This window comes from Rhipicephalus sanguineus, chromosome 5, assembly GCF_013339695.2.
Source record: "Rhipicephalus sanguineus isolate Rsan-2018 chromosome 5, BIME_Rsan_1.4, whole genome shotgun sequence".
Taxonomy (NCBI): Eukaryota; Metazoa; Arthropoda; class Arachnida; order Ixodida; family Ixodidae; genus Rhipicephalus; species Rhipicephalus sanguineus.
In genome coordinates this window covers 41,684,912-41,707,543 of record NC_051180.1, presented here as the reverse complement: position 1 = coordinate 41,707,543, position 22,632 = coordinate 41,684,912, and the positions used below count along the sequence as shown (strand labels likewise).

Below are 22,632 nucleotides of genomic sequence, written 5' to 3'. Positions count from 1 at the left end.
GATTTCTCCTGTGCGTTGTTGAACAGTAAAAAATTCGCAGCGTGCGCGTTAACTAAAAGCCGAATTCTTCTGTCTCTGTAGAAGTGTAAGTGTTAGCTAAAAGCCGACTTCTTCTGTCTCTCATTCCCATTAGCAGCCATTGTTTACCTCCAAGGTAGTGCCTGGTGAGATTTCTCCTGTGCGTGATTAAACAATAAAAATTTTGTTCAAAACGCCGTTGATTGATGAAATAAACCAACGAAAGACGCCAGATGTTTTGTAAAAACAAAACGAAAGAACGCCAGATGTTTCTAAAGCAAAACGAAAAAGACGCCAGCTGCTTAACGAAAGACGCAAGGTGTTTTCTAAAGCAATGGTTTTCTAAACAATGAAAATTCACAGCGTACATGTAAAATTAAAGTGAGCTGCAAGTCGTCATAACTCATCGAACCTTTAGTATAAACGCGCCCGATCTCACGTCGGTGATGATGTACTGGGCAGAATTCACGGAAGATTCACGGTTTACCGATGAACCTCCGCAGCTTCGCCCACTCATCATCATTCACTCCGTGGACATGCTGTGATTTTGTAGCTGATCAGGTGTCTCGTGTCGAGGCCTGATACTCTGAAGGACAGTTTTGCTTTTGTATAACGAGTTGTGAGTTGTTATATATTGCATACATTTAGGCCGAAAACTGCACAAGAAAAAAAAAACTTGATTATTAAACGTAGGTTTGTGAAGTTCGTATGGAAGCCGAATTAAGTAACTACGTTGAGCGAGGTACACAAGAAAGAGACTAATTGTCGTGATCAAAATTTCTTCTTTTACGTAGGCATGGTACGTTGCAGCCGTGTATTGCATGTCCAGATTAATGATGCAGCCGTAGATTGTTTTGCGTTGGAAAAGAGGATGGGAGGCAGAATCGTTCATCCCGTTTTCGGTTATTTTTATCGAAGAAAAATCGGACGCAATATAATTGCCCTAAAATGCCCCATTGACGGTTTACAGCTGCTGGGACTACGGTAAACTGGCATTTTTTACGAGGATGTGTCGGTGAAGCGATCATCGCCTTAAACCAACTTATTTGGCAAAGAGGGACCGCTATACAGATTCGCGCTTACGAAAGACCCGTTCATAAACCAGAGCCTAAAGGTAGCGAATATAACCTCCAAGGATATGTGTTACTACCGATAGGTGCGTCATCCAGAGAAACGAGTCTTTTGCGCGTCAATTGCATGTCCTCTTTCGCTAGTTTTGTGAACAGCCAATACATTGTAAACAGTCGTGGGAATGGCTCGCCGCTGTTTCAACTGACGCGATTTTGCGCCGAGTCATTCACCGCAGTCTTCGCATTCCAAGTTCAGAATTTCAAATGCAGTGACATGGAGAATAGCTGTTCATATATTTTATGAATTGTTATGTGTTTGAACTTGCTGTGATGCGCGCTCCGTGTCCACCCTGCGCGCGATTTCGCTGAAAAGTGGACCTTCAAATATTACAAAAATCGCGCGTCAAAGAAGTGCCAGAGAGAGCTAGGGAGAGAGAAGTGACGACACGTTAAAATTTACCGTATCTGCAAATTCGCCTTTACAAAACCGGGAAAATAGCACTATGTGGTACAGAATACCTTCGACCTCGTTAAGCGTTCAAGCGTTCGCGCTCATTCGCGCCTAGTCACGAATCTTGGAGGCAGTGTTAAACGGCGCTGCCGAAATCTCCAGTCTTTATTTTGCCACGCATTTCGGTAAACGGTTGTGTCCTTCGACTGTATGGTGTATCATTCATATTAAAATTACGAGTTTTGTTTGCTAATCCACATCCCCAAATAGAATCATTCATCTAAGTGCACAAAAGTGGCGGTCGCAAAATCGCAAAAAAGAGGAGGTTTGAGCGCTTTTGCGCGCTTTTTAAAAACAAAATTACAGCAGAGTTGATTGACTGCGCATATTAGCCTAAACATGCCGTTCTAGCGAATATTCAGTATAACGAAGTTTCTCGTTGAAAATGCTTTTATGACAAGTTTGCAACGAAACTTGTGCTTTTGTTAACGAACGTCAATGATTGTGGAATATATTGTATATTACCATATTCATTTCTTCCTTATCCTTTTAATTTAAGCTGGGTGCGATGCATGGTCACTTTTGGAAGTAACGCCGTACATATCTGCGTGCAAAAATATCTGCATTGTTATTTAAATCGAGCTTGAAATTTGATACGCTTAGTTTACTAAATCTCTAATAATATTTATATAGTTCTAGAAGCTTTTCACCGCTATTAGCGCACTTATTTTGATTTTTGCTGTGGTGGCTGCTGGAACCGGTGTGAAAGTCGGAGTCATCTCGGTCTCATAATTATATTCATGAAACACTGGCATATGTTACCGTGAACAAGTAGAAAAGGGCGGTGCTTGTGTGTAGTTAGTCACTGCACAACAATAACGCAACAACAATTAACTATTTCCCTTGTTACCACCGGATCCCACCCATTTCGCCGATAGCGCGCTTAGCGCCCTCTCTCGATATCTGAACGTAGCTGCTCTGTGTACGTGAAGTGACGTCATAAAAATTTGATGGCCGTATGTGGCTAGGTTTAGCGCATTAGCGGTGTTGTAGGTGTTGGGTAAACTGCTGCCCGAGTTTGTAGAAATTTACGTGTGAATCTTCATGGTTTCCGCAAGAAAAACACGGAAGAAAAGTGCTGCGTTAGTGAAAAGGTGTTGTCTGTGCTGTGAAAAAAGTCTGAAGAGGTTCACGAAAGACGCGGTGAGTAAACTTTGATGCCGCAAAATGCGTGCGCGTTCTACACGTAAGCCTACAGTGCCGCTTTGAAGTTCTTGTTCTAAATCCTAGCTTTGAATATAAGGCATCTTCCACGGCATTTCCTTCGGTTGAGGCACTGTTCCATCTCTCGCGATGCTTTCTTGCACCCGCTTGCAGCGCACTAACGTGTCGTGGGCTGTGTCACCGCGGAAGAGTCGAGCGTGTAACTGCCGTGTCTTCAAAGCTAGGTGTCGTCTCGGAGAAGAAAACGAAAGAACCTTCGGTCACCTTTGCATTTCCAAGATTCCAACAGGTTCAGAATTTTCACGTATTCTTCAGAAAATAAAAGGCACAGTGCAGAGGCTTTCTTCTGCCATGTTTTAAAGCCGCATTCGCTCTGCGGGAGATTGCCCTCTGCGGCAGGATACCTGCTGTCGGCGTTTTGCTTTCTCTTTTAAGGAATTCGTTATTGTGCCTCGTAAATTTAGGAGGCAATGAATCGTTTGATCAAAAGACACCTGTTGGGTGTTTGAACCTGTTTCTTGTCCTGGCTGAGCATCTGCTCGGTGGGGTTACTCAACTCGGCAGTTGTCACTCCCATGCCTCCCGTGGTGCAAGATCGTCATTCCATCGGCGCGCGCGTGCCTGTGCTTCAGTGGTATGAATTTACAATACAGTATAACCAAGGTCCGCGCATTAGGGGGTAATCATTAGTATTCGAGCTCACTCAGTCTTATTTGCATGGGACGAGACCAACGTGTCCGCTCTTGGCTTGCGAGCGACGAGCAAAACGCCGCCCAGTCTCATTTTCATTGCGCTTGCGTACGAATCCCACGCCAAAGAGCTTAACAAGAAGTTCGCGAGCTAGAAGAAAACAAATCTGCTGCGCAGAAAGCTTTCCCCCACACCACTAACTGGCGCATCTAATGTGCCGTGAATCCTTCGCGGTGCGTTTGCGTACACGCGGCCAGCAAGCAAGCAGCGACCGCTTCACCACCGTGGTTCGTGTATGTGCGCGCTTGGCAAATTTCTCGCGAAGGTGCATCTCCGAAGAGGGGTGTAGCTGCCTCCTTGGGTGCACACCGACAACAGGTTGTGTGGACTTGCGAGCGGTTTCAGGAGACGCGTTTTTTGGTTAGGGCGGGCGCGGCGTCGACCGCTTTGCCCACACGGCAAGTCACGCATATAGTAGTGGTGCTTGGCCATGAGATCTGAGAGTACGCGAAATTCCCAAGTAAGGCAGGGCCCTGCTTGACGTCACGTAAGCGCGCGGAATTGCGGAGGCGACGACTGCATCGTTTGCTGTTTTGGCTGCTCTGGGGGCTGGCTGGCGGCCGGTTTGGAGTATCTCGCGCGGGAGCGCAAGACGGCGTTCCCCCGAACAGGCAAGCAGCGTTCCGCGGCGGACTTCCCAATTGTGCACGCACTCGGACTTCCGCGTCTCGCTTCCCCCGGCGTTGTCTTGGAAGGGGAGGAGAAGCTTAACGTTGACACGCTTCATATGGCCGCGCCGCTGTGGATACCTCACTCGGTTGGTGTTTCGCAAGGCACCGCGTATACGATATGGGTCACGGACGCGGCTGTCACGCCCGGCACTTTGTGTATACTTTGTGCCGGGCCACACGGGAGGCCCCACCTGTGGTGAAACGATGGTCTGGGCGTGCACAAACTGGCTCCCCCGGCTTTTGCCGGCTTACGATCAATTGTCTCTCTGTGGATCCCTTCCCACCTGCCGGAGGGCAGTTGTCATTGTTGTACAATCCATTAGGCTCGTACCGCAGTTACTACTTCATGATAGGAGGCTAAGCCGAATATAGCTGCATATTATTGCGCACACATTGTTTACGATGAGTCGCACCAAACCAAGCGCGTCACACCCTACAACCACTTGACGAGATAAGTCGAGCTATGAAAACATGCTAGTGCTGGTCTTTTAATATATACTTAGTACAAAGTGTGCAGGTGACTTGATTCCACACTCTTCCTATGTGAAAGTCGATGTTTGAAAGCCTGTTTCTTGTTTTTGAAACTCGTGCTGAATATGACGGGAAAGCAGGTCTGCTCACTTGTGTGAAGAGTGCATGGAAGTGGAAGAAAGCCAGGGACAACCTGATTAGGTCGTTGAGTGAGGCTGCGAATTCTTGCTGCCTTTTGTTTCCCGTGTCGTTGACAGCCGTGACGGTCGTACAATGAGTTGTCAGGGCTGTAAAGCAAACTTGAATATTTGTGGACAGGTGCGAGCCATGGAATGAGGACGTATAGCTGGGAACAATACCTAAATACACCAAGAAAAAAAGACTAGCAGTCATATCAACTCAAGTGCTCAATTTTTGGGTTCAGTACATATCGCAGTACTACTGAATGAAAGTGCAATTTCTTTTTTGAATACTTTATTTATTCCTTATTTTTTATACTGCCCGTGGTTGTGCCCAAACACTGCGTGTGTCACTGCATTTCATTTACTAGCATCCGAAGCAAATGTGCTTGAGAAATTGATGAACTTAATTTTTGTGTGGATGTTGTGGTGAAATTATTTGTGAAAGTCAATGAACAGCAAGGAACTACAACTCATCTTTTTTTAAATTTAAAAGCATTTAATTGGGTGCGCAGTGACAATCAAAACACTGCATTTATTCTGCTGATGCAATGTATATACCATTGATCATGCTCGGGCAGGTCAAGTGGTTTGACAGGCAAGACATTGCTTTTGAGTGTGGCACCTAACATTGTAAAATACAGCTGTTGTAAGCTAGCTGAAATTGCTGGGGCAATTTCCTGTTGTCACCGCTTCATGCTACGTTGACGCAGCTGCTACGCTACAGCGGGCAGCAAGAAGCAATGTACTTCGGCTGTTACAAGCCAACACTATTCAGTGAATAGTGTATGGTGCTGAAGCGTTTATCATGTCCTAACTTGATAGATTGTGTCTGCATGGTTGTAATTTAAAGTTACTTGTATAGCTTGTGTAGCCTTGCAGTGGACATAAATTAGGCTGATGATGGTTTTAGAAGTTATGTGCCAAGCACTAATTATTGTGCTGTTTGGGAGCGTTGCGTTGATAAATTGTGTGTGGTTGTAACGTGTCCAGAAAGCATGTTTTTGTGCAGCTGCTTTTGGACTTCACTTAAGACATGAGCTTAACTGTAAAGAGCAAATGTAAAATTCCTCAGAAGGTAAAAACTATGGCACTGTCTGCCGGAAAAGCAAGACTGCTTATAAAACAAGTTCAAATTAAATATGTGACTGTTATAACTCGTGTATGTTGCTCTGCAGTCGTAACAAGATGTTTTCACTGTCATAGCTTGGTACCTTGCCGCTATAACTTCCTTTTAACAATGTGATTTAGTAATTTAGTAGCATTATTTGAATAACTGCAAAGAACATAGACGGAATGATTGTATAGTGGATCGAGGTCTTCTAGGGACGTACTTCTCCCCCTGGATACCATTTTGCAGTAATGTCTTTTGTGCTTTATCAGTGGCCAGTGTGATGGCCCACCTTTGTTATCAGAGGGATCTGCTGGCTGCGAGTGGATAATCACACTAGCATGTGATTGGAGCATAAGACATCAGTGTAACTACTAAAAAATAGGTGTTGATGGCAAATGGAAAAGCACACTGTGCTGAAGCAAAATTCTGCATTAGGTTATTTAGAGCAGCGTGTCTTTATTCATAGCCCTCGTTGACTACCATGACTATTCTTAAACACATTTGCAAAAAAACAGTGCCCAGTTGTGCAAAGTTTTCTTGATGTACTGGTTTTCCTGGAAGCATTATTTTTAAGACGGCCTATGGAACCTGACATTGGGCCGATTTGTTGAAATTAGAAAGTGGTCAACCGCTAAATTATTTGTTTCTTTAATGAAAGTCAACTGGGTAATTACTGCCACAGTTGATTTGTCAATTTGTCTGGTGACATCATGATGCTAGCTTTTATCAGAGTTTGAAGTGGCTCTGTGGCATTGATGTACTTGGGTAACATTCAGTGTCTTATTTTAGCTGTGTGTCGGATGAAGTTATCTACAGCACAACCGTGCAAGCAGTCTTGCGGTGCTGATTTTGCTAACAGTTTTGATATTCTTATAGGTTTCAGTTACTGCCCTTTTGCTTACTGTAACGTTTGATGTTCCCTGGCTGCTTCATGTGCAATCTCACAATTTTAAGTGGAGATTTCAGTTGACTGGACAGTAAGATAGGTCAAGGGACCTGTGACCGCACACAGAAAAGTCTGAACTGAATTGAGACTTATTTTAAAAAATGCAGGGTCGGGGCACAACGCAGGGCTGGTGACAGCCCCCAGGCCTGAGAAGATGGCAGCTGGTCGTGGGCCTGGAGCAGTTTGTGCCCCAGCTGAGCAGCCAGGACACCAAGAAGCGGCTGCAGCTGGGTGCCACCCTGCTCTCTTACCTGGAGGATCCACTCAATCTCGTCGACTGCACCGAAATGGGAGCCGTCATCGACGGTCTCGTTGCTTGGCTCAACAGCAGTAACTCAAAGGTGGGGGTCTTTTCCTGTGAAGTGCGGAAGGTGGCCAGACACTGCTGAAATTGTCGCAGTGGCAGGAGCACTGGTGCCGTATAGGGCGTTGTTACACTTGCTTACACTTCTTCACTACTACAGTCCCTTGCCGGAGATGCTTTCACCAGCCAGCAAGCAGTGCATGCACTTGCTGACACTTGTTGAGCTGGTTATAGTTGGTTGGTTTGCAAGTTTAACGTCCAAAGGCAACACAGGCTATGAGAGGTGGTGGAGGCCTCCGGATATTTTCGAGCTGGTTATGTGGGATTCATGTCTCTTACGAATGTCAACTAAACAACCAGGAATTTAAGGAGCACCATGTGCTGTTCCTTTATTACCCAAGTCCGTGTAATGTTTCATTGTTACAGTGATGAACACATACCAACTTTCCCAGTTTTCCGTCCTTCAGGAGGAGGTAGTAGAATGATATGAAGAATGATAGACCTATCTTGTATCCATTGCCTGTCACACTGTCTGAAAGGGGCTGTTGCAAAGTACAGAGCTGTGACAGTCTTCCAAGTGAAGAATAAGTTAAGTGGTTTATGGGTCGTAATTCATAAATGAACGCAGAGAAAACACGGTGCACGTTTCATCAGGAATTAAGATGTTGTGTGCACATGCAGTCAGGTAAATCAATTCCCTCTTGATTTTGGGTGTATATGTGTATGATACGAAAGCAGATGTGTGGGCATGTTCCTATAGGGGCATAAAAAGTACAGATACCAAATAGTGTGGGTGTCTTTGTCAGTGCAAAGCATTTGCCCGCACAGTTTGTGCAAATAAATCTTTATTTAATGTTAGTGTACTCAGATACCATGTAATGAATACCAAGCATGTAGCTATGATAAATGCCTGAACCAGAAGTACCTGGAAAGAAAATAAAATGCCCATGGCTGTACCATGCACCTATGTGACTTTGCCATCCTCCTGTATGCTTCGAGGAGGGATGGTGGGCCTTTGCTGTCCCTTCTGTATAGCTTCGAGTGTGCATGCGGATATGAAAGAGCTGTGCAGGGGTGTGATTACTGCTATTAACTCCACTCATGAAGCACTCAAAAAAATTTTTTTTGCCTGGAGAATTATGAAACGACGCACTTCACTTGTGAGGTCATTCTGTGATTACTGATAATTGTTAGGGGTGTGCGAATATTCGAAATTTCGAATATTTTTCGAATAGTGTTTGCTATTCGATTCGATTCGCACTGAAATTTTACTATTCGAACTATTCGAACTTCCCAAAGACAAATGCAGTCAGCATCCGGTTGAAAGTGACCCCTTCAGATTTTCAATATGCTTCACCTCATTACACTCTCGTATTGCGGCAAAGCTGCCTCTCAAGCTCCGTTACGGTCGAACTTATAGCCAAGAGACAAAGTCCGGTTGGAAGTGGTCCCTAGATTTTCAATATGCTTCACCTCATCACACCCCCGCATTGCGGCAAAGCTGCCTTTCAAACTCCGCTACGGTCGAACTTAGGCAAGAGACAATCAACGTCTGATTGGAAGTGGTCCCTAGATTTTCAATATGCTTCACCTCCTCACACCCCCGTATTGCGGCAAAGCTGCCTTTCAAGGTCCGTTACGGTCGAACTTAACCAAGAGACAGTCAACGTCCGTTTGGAAGTGGTCCCTAGATTTCCAATATGCTTCACCTCATCACACCCCCGTATTGCGGCAAAGCTGCTTTTCAAGCTCCGCTACGGTCGCAAATGTATTAACTCAAGAAAACGCTGGTTCCAATATGGAGATGAAAGATGTGGCAGAGTTGGGGGCTCAATTAATGCTGTTTTGGACCTGAAATTTGGGCAGGAAGTCCGAAAAATCGGACGCCGAAGCTTTTTAGATTCCAAAATTTCAGATGTTCTTATATATTGACGTCTACGAGGCAGATTTGGAACTCCGGACTTGAAGGGAGCACACCCTTGTCCGCCACATCAGTTGGGCTTTCACAGAAGTTGAAAGAGGAGGAGAGGCTGAGGAAATGGCATCTCTGCCTATCACGTGTAAAGTGTTGTCGGCAACACTTTGGTTGCACCAAATCATGCACATAAATACAATTCGGCTTCTACATTGCCTCACTCTTGATAAGAAAGACAACTATGAAATATGACCCCACCAGTGCTTTATCAACCTAGCGAAAATAAACACTTTCATGTTGCAATCTCACAAGAACATACTTAGGGATTCTCTGCAACTTTTTCTGTCATTTCACTTCGAATTATTCGAAAAATGTTTGAGAAATATTCGAAAATTATTCGAAATTATTCGATTCGATTCGCACTCAATCTTTATTATTCGAATTCGCTTCGCACCCAAAATTTTGCTATTCGCACAGTTCTAATAATTGTGTTAATTTAAGCCTTAATTTAAGCATTATGATGTTATTGGTGCTAATACTTTACCTATTGGGCAAAATTGATTTTGTAAGGCTCTCTGCCATAAACAAACCAAGTGTACCTTTTCATGCCTTCTTTCTTTTCCACCGTTGTGCGTCTCTTCAGTTGTTAGTCGGCGTTTGTGGTGTCCTGACTTCTTTCTTGTGTCCATGTTTGCACGCCCTGTCTTTTTAGAATGAATACTTACCAACTAGCTCAGCTCTCTGTTATTCCAAGTGTACCTGCTGTCGAGTCGATAAGATGAAAAGCTAGAATTGAAATCTCTGTGTCTATCTATGCTACAGACAAGCAGATTTTCTTGCTTCTGGTGCTTTTTGTTTTATTCGTGACTTGTTCATTGTTATTTTTGTGTGGTTAGGTGGCACAGAATGGCCTGGAGATACTTTCAATCCTGGCAGAAAGACTCAAGGATGACTTCCGGCCCTACATCTCAACAGGTGGGCATAACTTTAGTCATTTATTGCGGGAGTTTGCACACACACTAGTTTTGTGGAATCCAGGGTCTCCATGGGTGGTTTTTCCTTGTTTTGCGAGTGCCACTATGAACAGAAGCCTCTCTCCGCCTTAATTTTCGCCGCTCTAAGAGTCTGCTGTTCCGGCAGCACAACGCAGTGGTAGAATCAGCATGTGATTGATGACATTGCCAAGGAGCCATGACACGCTCTCTCTATGATTTGCGGTTTTCAGCGAAAAATAGAAGTAGAGGGTCTATTGTGCCTATACATAAATGAAGAATGGACTGTAAAAGAATATTTCAGTGCAACATAAGCCCTAGGAGTCATCGTCTATAAGCCACACCCGCCGCCACGACCGTCATTTTGCAATGGTGTGTGCGCCGGCATCTGCTACATGGAGCAGAGCCATCGTCTTCTACCAAATTTTCAGCCGCTGCAAATCGTTCAATCTCAATGCAAAGCTGAGCAAGGCTGAAATAGCTTGACTGCACGCGCGGCTGACCACGGAGCAAAATCGTTCGCCGGAATGCAGACGCTCGCACATCAAGAAGCTTGTTACGTCACGGCTCGGGAGTGCGCCAGTGTTGCCCAACACTAAGGCCGCTGCCATGTTTATAAAATATGTTCGATTAAATATTAAGCGCTTGAACAAATGCGCCAAAATTTCGCCAGCTTGTTTGTGAACGCGTGAAGATTAACACAAACAGATTATTACCGAGAATTGGGTGTCACAGCCCCTTTAAACGCTTTTCTTTAGCTTGTGCAGTTTGTGAGTAGTAAAGTCCATGGTACTGTGGTTTTGTGCTACTGAGGTTCGTAGGCTTATTACAAGGTGGCAACTGTGTAAACCTTGCATAGCTTGTGCCATGTGTCATGGCTCTAAATCTTGCTAATTTCCTTTCTTAAACATAATAGGTTCCATTTGTGTATTCTTGTAAGGTAAAATGTGCTTTTATGCGAGCATAACTGAAAACACTACTAAGCGCCGTTGAAATGTTGTTCTCGCCTTTGTTTCCTGTTCTCAGTTGCACTGGTCACATTTTCATTAGATACCAACTGGCTCTGCTGAATTTTATCTCACAGAAAAACTGTTTTTCTTGCAGTTATTTCGGCAGCCATAGACAGAATGGGTGACAGCAAAGATTCTGTAAGTCTTCTGCATATTTATTGCAATTTATGATTTGTAGGCCTATTACCCCTGTTTGGGCAGAGCTGTTGTAGTGCTGTAGATTGCTTGTGACTCAACTGTAGTGTTCTGGCCCCTCATGGTAGTTGCGAACTAGGGGACATTAATGATCTTTTCTTCTAGCATGGTCATCCACACCTTGCAGAATAACATCTCTGGTTAACTTCAGTGTCATAAAATTTTTTGATGCCATATTCTCTAATAAGAAATGCCTTCAAAAGTTCTTTTTTAACCAAATTATATCTATTTTTGTCAGCATGCTTTCCCCTTACACTTTCACCTTGATTGAAAGCCAAGTAATTTGAATAACTGGTCTGCAGGAATCACTTTACCATATGTCAACTGCACATGTCTTTTTGCCGAGAGGCTACTGTTATGCTGCAGAACATTTTAATTTTGGGTTCCTTATTGTCAACTTTTAGTTTTTTTTTTTGCTAAGAGTGCACTGTGAGGAATTCTCCAATTTAATTAAATGTTGTACAGTGTTGCTTGTTTTACTGTCCGACACTGTATTTGGTAGCGCCTGTGATTGCTGTTAGCAGAGACCACACAGATTTTTATCATCGTTTCTTTATTCCTTGCCCATGTGTACTCGCCCCTTGATTTCATTCTTAAAACTTATCATTATTGGCAAAGTTGATTTTCTTCCACCGTGCTTCAATTATTATTTCTTCCACCAGCGTAGGTAGCAAAGAAATCCCTTGTTTTACCGTATCAGTTTTGTGGGGACCTACATTATGAAGTTCGACTCGTCACAAGTTGTCACGCTACAAGATGAAACGCAGATGAAAACTTCATGGTTGAAGAAAAGAAATTGTTATTGGTCTCGGTGATCGTTATTGAACCGAGGGTTGTTTTTTGTATTATGTTGGCTGAGTGGATTATTGTCCTTAATCAGCAAATGAGCTGTGAAGGACATCACAGCGTAAGGTTTTGATAACTGGAGTCCTTATTAACCAGTACTTAAGGGCAAGCGTACAAGCAGTTATGCGCCTTATTCAATGAAAGCATGATTGCAGTGGCCATGGATAGAAGCCATGGTGTTGCTGTAGCCGTAAAGTGCCAGAGTGACCGAACCACTTCGGTGGGTTTGTGTATTGCGCTGCATTCTTATGGACGGTTATATTTTCCTCTATATTCCCTTGCTTCCTTTGTCTTAAAATTTATTCATGTGCAATCAGGATCTACACCAGCACCGTTTATACTTCCTTCCAGGTGCGGGAGCAGGCAAAGTTTTTCACCATGAAGCTGATGACGGTGTCATCTCCTCAGGTTGGTCGGTTTGTCTATTGGTGTTTCGTTTCTATGCAGAATTGTTTACGTTACCATTCCTCACAGCATCTGCAAGAGCTCATTGTCATGTTGCGTTGTGCGTGCTGTCACGAAGCAAACAATTTGTAGTTAATGTGGGACTGATAAAAAATTTTCTAGTTAACCGAATGTTGTATTACCGAGGGTCTAAATAAAACAGTAAACAGTTGCCTACTGAGTCAACACGCTTTTATTTACTAAATTAAATTTGCAAATATTGTTTGTTTAGCATAAAAGCAGCACAGAGGCTGCAGTTTTTATTTTCTGAGTGGTTTACACACCCAGTTGCAAGGGGCTCACAACTTCATTTGGGACATATTTTTGACCGCTGCGCCCAAAGCCCAGTAACTTTTTTTGCCAATGAGGTGATTGGCAACTGAACATTCATCATGATCTAGCCAGTGGGTTTGATGCCAGTGTGTAGCCATTATGATTGCCTTTCATCCTTGATAGCTTCCACCATGTTTGTGACATTTCAGAGAGCATTATACATTGAATTGAAATGAAACTGCATTTTACTGCAAGTGCTGCCGAATGAAACTGCAGTTTGTATTAGTGATTGTGCATGATGACCATGCAGTTATGCAGGCATGCGGTCAATATACTATCGTGCGTGGTGGCGAATGCGATAACAAAGGTCGTAAAAGCACACATAGGGACAAAATGTACTCGCGTTCCTGTTCTGCTATTGACATTGGTGATGCAGGGCTTTGCTTTGTTTCAATTGGATGCTAGTACACTGTTGCTATTTTATTTTGCAATGCACATTTGTGGTGCTTTGCTCTTTGAAGGTTGGCTCTGGTGTGGGGCCATATATGTCTGAATTAATTAGCAAGAGTTTAATGCAATGAATGCATATGTCCTCCTGGATTAAAGGAGAAAACAGATCATCAGATTTTCCAAATTGATGAAGGCCAAATTACTAATGTATTTTTTAATTAAGTGTCAGAACATTTGCTGTAGCCCAGTATGCAAGTCACTCAAATCTTTAGCAAAATGTTAGTTACACTAAAGAAGGTTGTTGGTGTTGATACGAGACGGTGCTGTCGACCAGAAGCATCAATGTGGTCCACACTAACTTAGTTTTGATCGTGAATCTCTTTTATAGATTTCTGTTGTAAAATTACTACTTTGTTGTACTTAATTTTGTGCTATCAGTATTGCCATGATGCATCAGATAGTCCTGCCAGAATTCTTATAGACCTTATGCAAAATTGCTGCCATCTGTCGGAGGTTTGACGAAGCTACCGATTCGGCGCCACTGTTGGAGGCTTGTGTCTGAATCGTATTGCTGTCGCTGCTAAACTTCTTGCTTGTATCTGCTTTGATAGTACGCAATCGGGGTATAAAAATGTCAGACGACTGTGTAAGGGACTGTACACGTTACCGGTATTTTCCTACTTATTACGTTGACAGTTATTACATGTAAAGAACTGCCTCACAATGAGAAGAATGTACATGTTTGTCACCGGGTCGCATGTAAGCCTGTCGTCGTTGAGAATGAAGCTTTGCGCAGGATTATAAATTTTGTCTGCCTGTTTTCGAGTGTAGGGACTAAAGCGTTGTTAGCTATCTGAGCGTCATGCGTGCAGTGTAGGATGGTTGGGAGGAGGCTTTAGCACGTGACACGGCTAGGCACAGCGATGACGGTAAGAAAGTGCTGTTGACCCATTTCAAAGGGTATTTCATAAGGGAAAGCCTATGTCGACCTGATGTGTTGTGCATTCTAATTTGAAATAAAACGTTGCCCTCTTTTTTATTTTTTGCAATAAAAATGTTTCGCTGCTGCAGTCGCCGACGTATGTAACGTATAGAATTACCGCACGATTAAAATGTCAAAAATTTGGGAGAAACGGGTATGGGCTCTTCTTAGGCTAGAAGTTAAAAAAAATAGTAAGGCGCGGTCAGGAAATCCGGGCCTTCCTCTGAATTTGGCAGTGAGAGCACATGAAATGCTTGAAAAACACGCATAGTGTAGCAATATGCGCGCGAGGCATTCGAAAATGAACTACAAACAACACGCTCCAGTGCACACGGTCCGTTCGCTGAGAATCGATGACGCGCACGAGCCACCTGTCTAACATGTAGCTGTTATCGCAATGTAATAGACAAAGTAATGTTGTCAGCAGCAGCGCAGGCATGCGCGAGTAGCCGCGATGCAGCTTTGAAGCTCGTACACGAAGCGGGTTTGTCTGGGCCTGCAAGCACACGGTGCAAAATCTGTCTCGTTTCGGCTTGCCACAAAATAGTGTTCTCTGATGAGTGCTGATGCTGTCACATACCGCATCTATTATGAACGGCGAACGTAAACACGACGTTAGTCGTAAGCAGTAGCCAGAGCAACAGAACGATCTGCCGCTTCTAGTCGGTCGCAAGGAAATCTAATAACATATGGAGGCTAGTTTCCTGCAAACCTTTTTTCAGCATCCCAATTTCCTCAGTCTGAGCAACACGGCGCAAGAAATTATGTCGGCACTGCCGTTCCTATCTGCTGCCACACGTTGATATGTATACGCTCCGTGTGTGCACATGCGGAGCGCGCGTAGCCTTCAACATGGCGGAGATGCGCACGGCGGCCGGTAGATGGCAGCTGATTTTGCATAAGGTCTATAAAGTGTTCATGTGATGCATGCTGCAAGTTCTTTGTAAAATCAGGTTTTCTGCTACACAGGCAGTAGTAGACACTCGTAAAGAAACTGTAGCTGTTGCGAATGCTTGTGCTTATCCTGTGTTACTCATTCATTACTGTCATCCACCTATTTTTATATCCACTGTAGGACAAAGGCTTCTTCTGTCTCATAATCTTAGCTGTATGGATACGCATATAGGTGCTATAAGCAGAACTATAACAAATAATAATAATAATAATAATAATAATAATAATAATAATAATAATAATAATAATAATAATAATAAGAGTCTTGGATACAGAGGAAACCTTTTCAAAAGACTTCACAAGAATTAGGGACCTAAAGTTGTTAAATCACAGTACCTAAAGGAGTTTATCTGAGGTATAGTAATATTTCATATATTAATTCTGAAGAATGCAATTTTAATGGCTGGAAAGACATTGCAAACTGAAGAAATAAATTTAAGACAACTGCATATTTTTTTCAACATGTCGCATGTGAGCAAAACTCACCCCCTGAAGAAGAGACTGAACGGGTCTCGAAGCATAGGGTCAATTTTTAAAAATTAAAATTAAAGACAAAACGTGGCTGGAGAGTGCTTTTATTCTGATAATTTCACCCAGCCGGACAGATTGCTGTCAAATATGTTTACCTTTAGGTCATTAATTAGACTAACGTATGTCTGCTTTCGTTTCATTGCTGCTGTCGCTTTTTGTATTAATGCGGTGGACCTCATTTGCTAATCATAGGCGGGTGTCATTTCCTGTCTTAATTTCTTTGCCATGTCTTAGAACTTTACCATTAAAGGGATACTAAAGAGAAAAAAATTGTGATCTGTATTAATGGATTGCTCTTTTTCAATATTAAAAATGCTACTCATATCATGAGAAGAGTTTTGCCGAGTAAAAAAAACAGTGCCTGCTTAGGCTAGTTAATTATTGTTTACTGTGACTATAAAAGTGCTGTAGATTCAACCTCGATTTTTCTCTTCTGATAATCAACCTATTATGGCATAATCAATAAAAATAATTATCCAAGAACATCATATCAGTGGAAATTTGAGTAGTGATTCTCTCTTCATTCACTATACTTAATACCTGACATTGATTGATTGTTGAATTGTTTTTCTTTGTTCCAGTACATTCTTGAAAAGATGATGCCAGCATTCAGCCATAAAAACTTTCGGATACGAGAAGAAGTGTTATTGTGCCTCCAGGACACTCTAAATGCGTAAGTATGTAGACAACTCGTTTACCAAGGCCGTCCGATTTTCTGGACTCTCTGTGGACTGTGAAATGGTCCAAAATGTAAACCAGTCCTTCAAAAGTGTATGCATGCCTTTTCTTCCACCTCTGAGGGCTCTAATGACCACAGCCATGCACGAATAAGCTCTGAAGACCTACCAGCACACTTATTAGGTATTTGGTGTGGGTGTGCATATAATTAAGGAATATGTATGACGTCCTGTGACATTGGGCCCTTTCTATGGGTAACCACACTGTGTTGTGTATTCTTTATTCTGTAATACCCCTGCATTGTTGTGAAGATTTTTGGGATCCACTATACGTGACAGTGGATCAGCACACAAGAGTGCTGGTTTTCGAAACTTAAAGATAGTCAGCATGGTCATGGTGGTGGTTTCGGTTAGTGCCATTTTGGACATACTTTCAGTTCACAAAGTGTGAGAACTTCAACGGTGAAATGTTTCAGCATCCGAAATTTAGGACATTTTTTATACATTGGCTCAAAGGGGTTTGTGGTTGTGGGTGCAGTGGAGGCATCTGAATTATGAGCCATCTCCAAAGAATCGAGTGTTGACTGTAATTTTATGGCAGCACATGTGCAGTAGTGGCTAACAGTGCAAGCATCAGAACAGTCTTCGCACTCACCGAAGCTCATGTCTTCGGGCAGCTCTGTCCTCTCCAACTGTTCTTTCCTTTCACTTGTTTATTTACTTGTTAATGTTGACATCTGTGTATGATCCACACCAATGACACTAACTCGGAAAGGAAAAAAGAAATTTTGATCCATGCCTATAACTACTTGTAGGAATACAACAGTGCTCACATTTTTGTAAGACACTCTGAATTTGTGAATGAAAAATTGTTTCAACTACCTGCTAGATGAACTGTTTTGTCCACCACCTCTTTGGCAGTGCTGATTTATCAATCGCTGCATTGTAAAGAACTGTCATTTAGCTGAGTTTGTTGTGATCTGAGGCCTAGCTTGTCAACTTTCAAGTCGCTGCTAAGACAGCCAGTGTGCAAAATGGTCCCTTGAAAAAAGAAAAAAGAATCCTAAAAATGGACAGCGGTGTAAACAGCAAGAATAGGGTTTTAACTTGCGGGCGTTGGTAGAAAATTGGTTTCTGTGAGAGTAAACAAGACTTGCAATGGCGGAATAAATTTAGTGTAGCTTGACTGCAGTGAAAGGTGCACTGCTGTGAAGCCACACTGTAACGCAAAATTCGCACTATTGCAAAGCCGCACTTCAAGGGGAAGTTAGTGCATTACCTGCACCCTGACCGTTCAAATTTTGAAAATTTTACGTTGGTTGTACATGCCAAAAAATATACAGTAAACCCTTGTTATAAGGAAGTGAATGAGACACCATAAAAAAATTTGATATAACCAATAATTCAATAAAAGTGGTTCCTCAATAAAAGCTAACAAATCTAGCTTAATATCACGTGATAACTGTGATGAAGTTTATGCGTGAGATATTCAGGGAAGCAAACCTTTATAACCTTTTGTACCTGACATTTATGCAAGTACTCTTCGTACCCAAAGGAAATACTGATTAAAGTTGGTTAAACAAGAATACCGCACACCCTCCACGCTGCACTCTTTGCTGGACTTGAGATGATTGGCAGATCTCCCTTGCTGCGTCCAGTCACCTTTATATGACTGTAGATATTAGTTTGGATCTAGGTTTTAGTTGAACTTATGCTGTTTTGGTTGTCTTTTTATTCGGTTATATGGACACTGCAGGTGCATTTTGGCCACCCCGCCACGGTGGTCTAGTGGTTATAGCGCTCGACTGCTGACCCAAAGGTCGCGGGATCAAATCCTGGCCACTGCGGCTGCACTTTCAGTGGAGGCGTAAATGTTTGAGGCTCGTGTGCTTAGATTTAGGTGCACGTTAAAGAACCCCAGGTGGTCGAAATTTCCGGAGCCCTCCACTACGGCATCTCTCATAATCATATCGTGGTTTTGGGACGTTAAACCCCAGATATTATTATTATTATTGCGATAGCAATTATATGGACAGTCTCGGCTGAATTTTGCCGTCGCCGTCGCCGTCATGCACCGTATATGTATAAGTATGTATATATATATAAAAGCCCCAAAGAAAAAATATTCAGAAAAATGCTTCCGAAGCGCGGAATCGAACCAGGGACCTCTTGCTCCGCAGCGAGTGGCGCTAACCACTATGCCACGAAACGCAGATCCTCCTCGTAGCTAACGGCGAGCGTTATATGCGCAACCTTTACCGCTGGACTGACTCAGAGACGGCAGGCGCTTATAAGCGTTTCTTCATTACCAGCGAGATGGCGCTAGGAGCGTGACCGGCGTATTTAAAAATCGTCGGCGAGCTCGCTCGCTTCTTCTTATATTTGCGCAGGGAGGACCTTGCCCTTCCGCTGTCTGCTCGCGCGGTTTTCTCGTAGTGAGGGGAAGAGGGATGTTTAAAGCTTTCACCGTGATGTCCGCGCTCATGTTACGGAGCGTACGAAAGTCACTCGAGTTCAAGGGACGCCACTAAATGAACAAACAGAAGATGAGCGGTTCTAACTATCAAGTGTCACAGCTTGACACTTGAAGCACGCTAGTTTCCTTCGCTGCTTCGGCCGCCTTTGCAACAGGAGCGCTGTTTAAACTGAGAGTATCCATTGATGATCCTCACTTCGTATAGCATTAGTTTCTTGCTATGGCATTCATTGCTTCGCCGTTGCGGCGAGACTGTGACTTTTTTTATTAGGTGCATTTTGGCCATCACCTTCGGCACCACTGTGAGGCGCTATCTAAAGTCCAAATCGATAACACCGCCCACATGTTGTATATTCTATGTGCGAGGGCTGTGTACGATCATGGCTCAGGCAGAGAGGCAATGCATCAGAGAGGCAATGCATCGGCTGTCTCCGTTGCACGAAAGAAGCATGGGTGGAGCATTGCTCCCGAAGGAACTACGGACTTTCATCTGCTGGGAGTGGCCGTGTGCACCTTATCTTGACAGGGATCAGCTGACGGCTCATACCTTTGTATTCACTGTGATCTCGTTGCAAAGTTTGCGTTGAAACCATACACAGCACGAAGGTTGCTTCGCCCGTAGCAGCGATAGTGTTTCCTTACGCCAGCATTTTGTTGAGTTGTGCCAGGTTGGATGCTAAAGAAGCGAGCTGCTAGCCTTACTTCGTATAACATTTCAATTTGTTTCTATCGCATCCATTGCTTTGCCCTTGCAACAAAACTGTGACTTTATTTTCCTCTCTCCTTTTACGTAGGTATGGCCCCCAGCACCTGTCATTAATGAAGTTCATGCCGCTAATTGCCAAGCTACTTGGGGACCCCAATTCACAGGTACATTATAAAAGAATGTGTTGTGCTTGTGTTCAGAAAGACTGTGTGTGTTATATTCATGTGAATATGGGAAATGTCTAGATTAGTTGGTGACGCACACCTCTTTGGAACAAAGGTGTATGGTACAAATCTTCTCACTTTGTGTTTCTGGGTGAGTTGATGCATCTTGATTACAGTTAAAAGGGCATAAACACATGCACGTGCAGTAAACTGAAAAATGGTAAAAATGATGCCACGAAAACGCATTGTCTGGCCTGTACAGGCATATGAGTATACAGTAGACTCCCGTTAAGACGAACTCGAAGGGACCGCGGTCATCTGTTCGTCTTATCAGGAGTTCGGCTTATCAGAAGTGCCCCCAAAAAGAGACATGCTAACATGCCAAGTGCATCCAAATATGTTACTTGAAAACACTGAATGGAGTAGACTTACAATGGGGGCAAAAAGACAAGAAAAGGCTTTTTTGGCTCATCTAGATAAAGACTATGCCTTCAAGCAGAGTATTTACACGAATCTTACGAGCACCCGATTTCGCATGTTGAAAAATAAAAATGCTCACGAAGATATTTGCTACCACATTTTAATGATAAAACTATAACACGCTCCTATGTTGACGATTAGAAAAAAAATTAAGAGACAAGCACAATTTTCCTTCAAAGAATGTAAAATTTATTGTCCTGGCAGTTCGTTTTCTTCTGTGAGCCTGTTTTGCTGGCTCTAAGATCACTTCTGGATACGCCTCGGTCGCGTGCTCTTGCCTTGACAAAGTCATTATACGCTGAGTTGCTTAAGAAAGTCTGCAAGGTTTTCTTCGAGGTCCGGATATTTGCCCGTTTTCGGCCCGTAGTAACTTTTCCTGATCGACGTGCAGCTGAAGATATCCCATCGGGCTACTCACGGTCACAAGCCTCGCCACGAAAAAGACACGACGCAGCTATATTCATTGTGCAAAATAGCCTTCCTTTGTCGTGCGCTTCCATAATCAAAAGGCTGTTGCTAGGGTTACGTCCAGACGTAACTGTAGTCACCGCTATCGTTACGTCCAGACCAAAGTCCCTAGATTTTTCCCTGTTGAAGAGCAGGGAAAATCTAGGGACTCTAGTCATGTGGCTTTCCACAAACGTGAGTACATTATTTTCCTGTTGCTCAGTGAAGGCCCTCTGCGCCCTTCGGGCGCGGCAACCTAATCGTGGCTTCGCCCTCGCTTCGCGAGTGCGGCCATTTCGCTAACGCTCAATGGCCGGTTGGCAGGGTCACGGTCACGCGCTACTGGCCGCTGTCGCGGCCACGCGCTGTTTAGCCCGCGCAGCCTGCCCCTTTCGGTGCAGGTGGAGGCGTATGTAACCCAAGAGCCGCGTCGCGCTTCTCTGGCAACAAACTTCAGCAACACCTTGAGACAAAAAAAAAAAAAAAAAAAAAAAAAAAAAAAAAAAACCACCAGGAGCGAGGTTCGAACCAACGTCCTCGCAGTTCCGAGCACGACACGCTAGCCGCTGCGCCACTGAGGCCAATCGGTTTGGTAGGTCTAACGGGCTGTATTTGTATTGCCATGCTGGACGTAACTTTTAAGACTCGTTATTCTTACGTCCAGACGTAACTGCAACGGCTCGTACCGTTACGTCTAGACGTAACGCTAGACACTCCCTAATCAAAATGGCTCATCACAATTTGCACTTCACTGGAAACAGATAGAACGTGTACAGGTCCTACGCGAACCAACGCAAATTGACCACAAAATACATGTGCTCGGCCGCCATTGTGTGATGGTGATGACAATGCACCTGACCACCGTGACAGGAGTGCGCCGTGATCGCGATCGTGGTTTCGGTTTCGTACTCGATTGTAATGCACAGACTATTTTTGTTCCTGTTGTCGCTTTCTTTTTTTTCTTTCCCACTCCCCTTGCGTTTGCCCCTCTGACCATGGCGGAGGGACTCCAAGCTCTTGTGTTGTTCTGTTCTCCTTTGTACTCCAGCTGGGAAGCCAAAGAACGGGGGGGGGGGGGGGAATACAAAAGGACGCAATGGCTTGGGGGTCCAAGTTGTAAATCCCCCACTCTTTTTGTTGCTTTCTTTGCTGATAAAGCCCACACCTCCCCCACCCACAGGCTGGGGGTGAGAGGGTATTCTGGCTTTATCCGCTGACCGGTCTTCTTCCTTTATCTCGCGCCCTCGTCCGATTTGTTTCGCGTCTTTGCTCCAGAAAGTGCTTTTTTTTTCATCTTTTTTGCTTTTTCTCGGTCGCCTGAATGCCCCACCAAGACTGCAGTGTTCGTTTCGCAGAATCGCTAGCGTTGTCGATCATCGCGAAAGTTCGTCTTAACAGAAGAATACAGTTGGGCGGTTCGTCTTAAGCGAATTTTTTTTGCATTGAGTCTATGGGAAACCAAACAAATGGTCCCGTGTTGTTCGGTATAAGCGAGAATTCGTCTTAACTGAGTTCGTCTTAACGGGAGTTCACTGTATTGTGACGTACTTGACAGTAAGTCACAGAGCCAGTACAGGCATTGTGACTTATTGCCTTCACACTACTGTGTCATGGCAAGTCAAAAATAAGTGATCTCGATGGGGGTGTGTTTGTTGCATTCACTGTACCCCAAGTGCCACCAAGCGAGACGCTGCTGATGTTGGGACCGCTACTGCAGTCACCACTGGGGTCAGGCTCGGTGAGCAGCCCATTTCAAATTGTCCGGGCAAAGTTAATTTTAGGATCAAAATACTGTAGACTCCAGTTAAGATGAACTCGAAGGGACCGTGAAAATTTGTTCGTAGGCTAGTAGGCTACCTGATAGCGATGCAAGGCCAAATTATTTGACGATT

General features: G+C 43.8%; 1 protein-coding gene across 5 annotated transcripts in view; it reads left to right on the top strand.

The window, feature by feature from the left end:
- The first annotated feature begins 2,538 nt into the window (after nt 1–2,538).
- Nucleotides 2,539–22,632, top strand: part of LOC119393546 (CLIP-associating protein 1-A) — a 154,308-nt gene continuing 134,214 nt past the window's right edge. For all 5 annotated transcript variants that reach the window (XM_037660631.1, XM_037660629.1, XM_037660630.1 and 2 more), the window contains exons 1-7: nt 2,539–2,742; nt 7,002–7,235; nt 10,010–10,088; nt 11,210–11,253; nt 12,508–12,564; nt 16,372–16,463; nt 19,738–19,813. In XM_037660631.1, the coding sequence (XP_037516559.1) occupies nt 7,182–7,235; nt 10,010–10,088; nt 11,210–11,253; nt 12,508–12,564; nt 16,372–16,463; nt 19,738–19,813 (402 nt within the window). In that variant the 5' untranslated portion in view covers nt 2,539–2,742; nt 7,002–7,181. The remainder of the gene's footprint in view (nt 2,743–7,001; nt 7,236–10,009; nt 10,089–11,209; nt 11,254–12,507; nt 12,565–16,371; nt 16,464–19,737; nt 19,814–22,632) is intronic.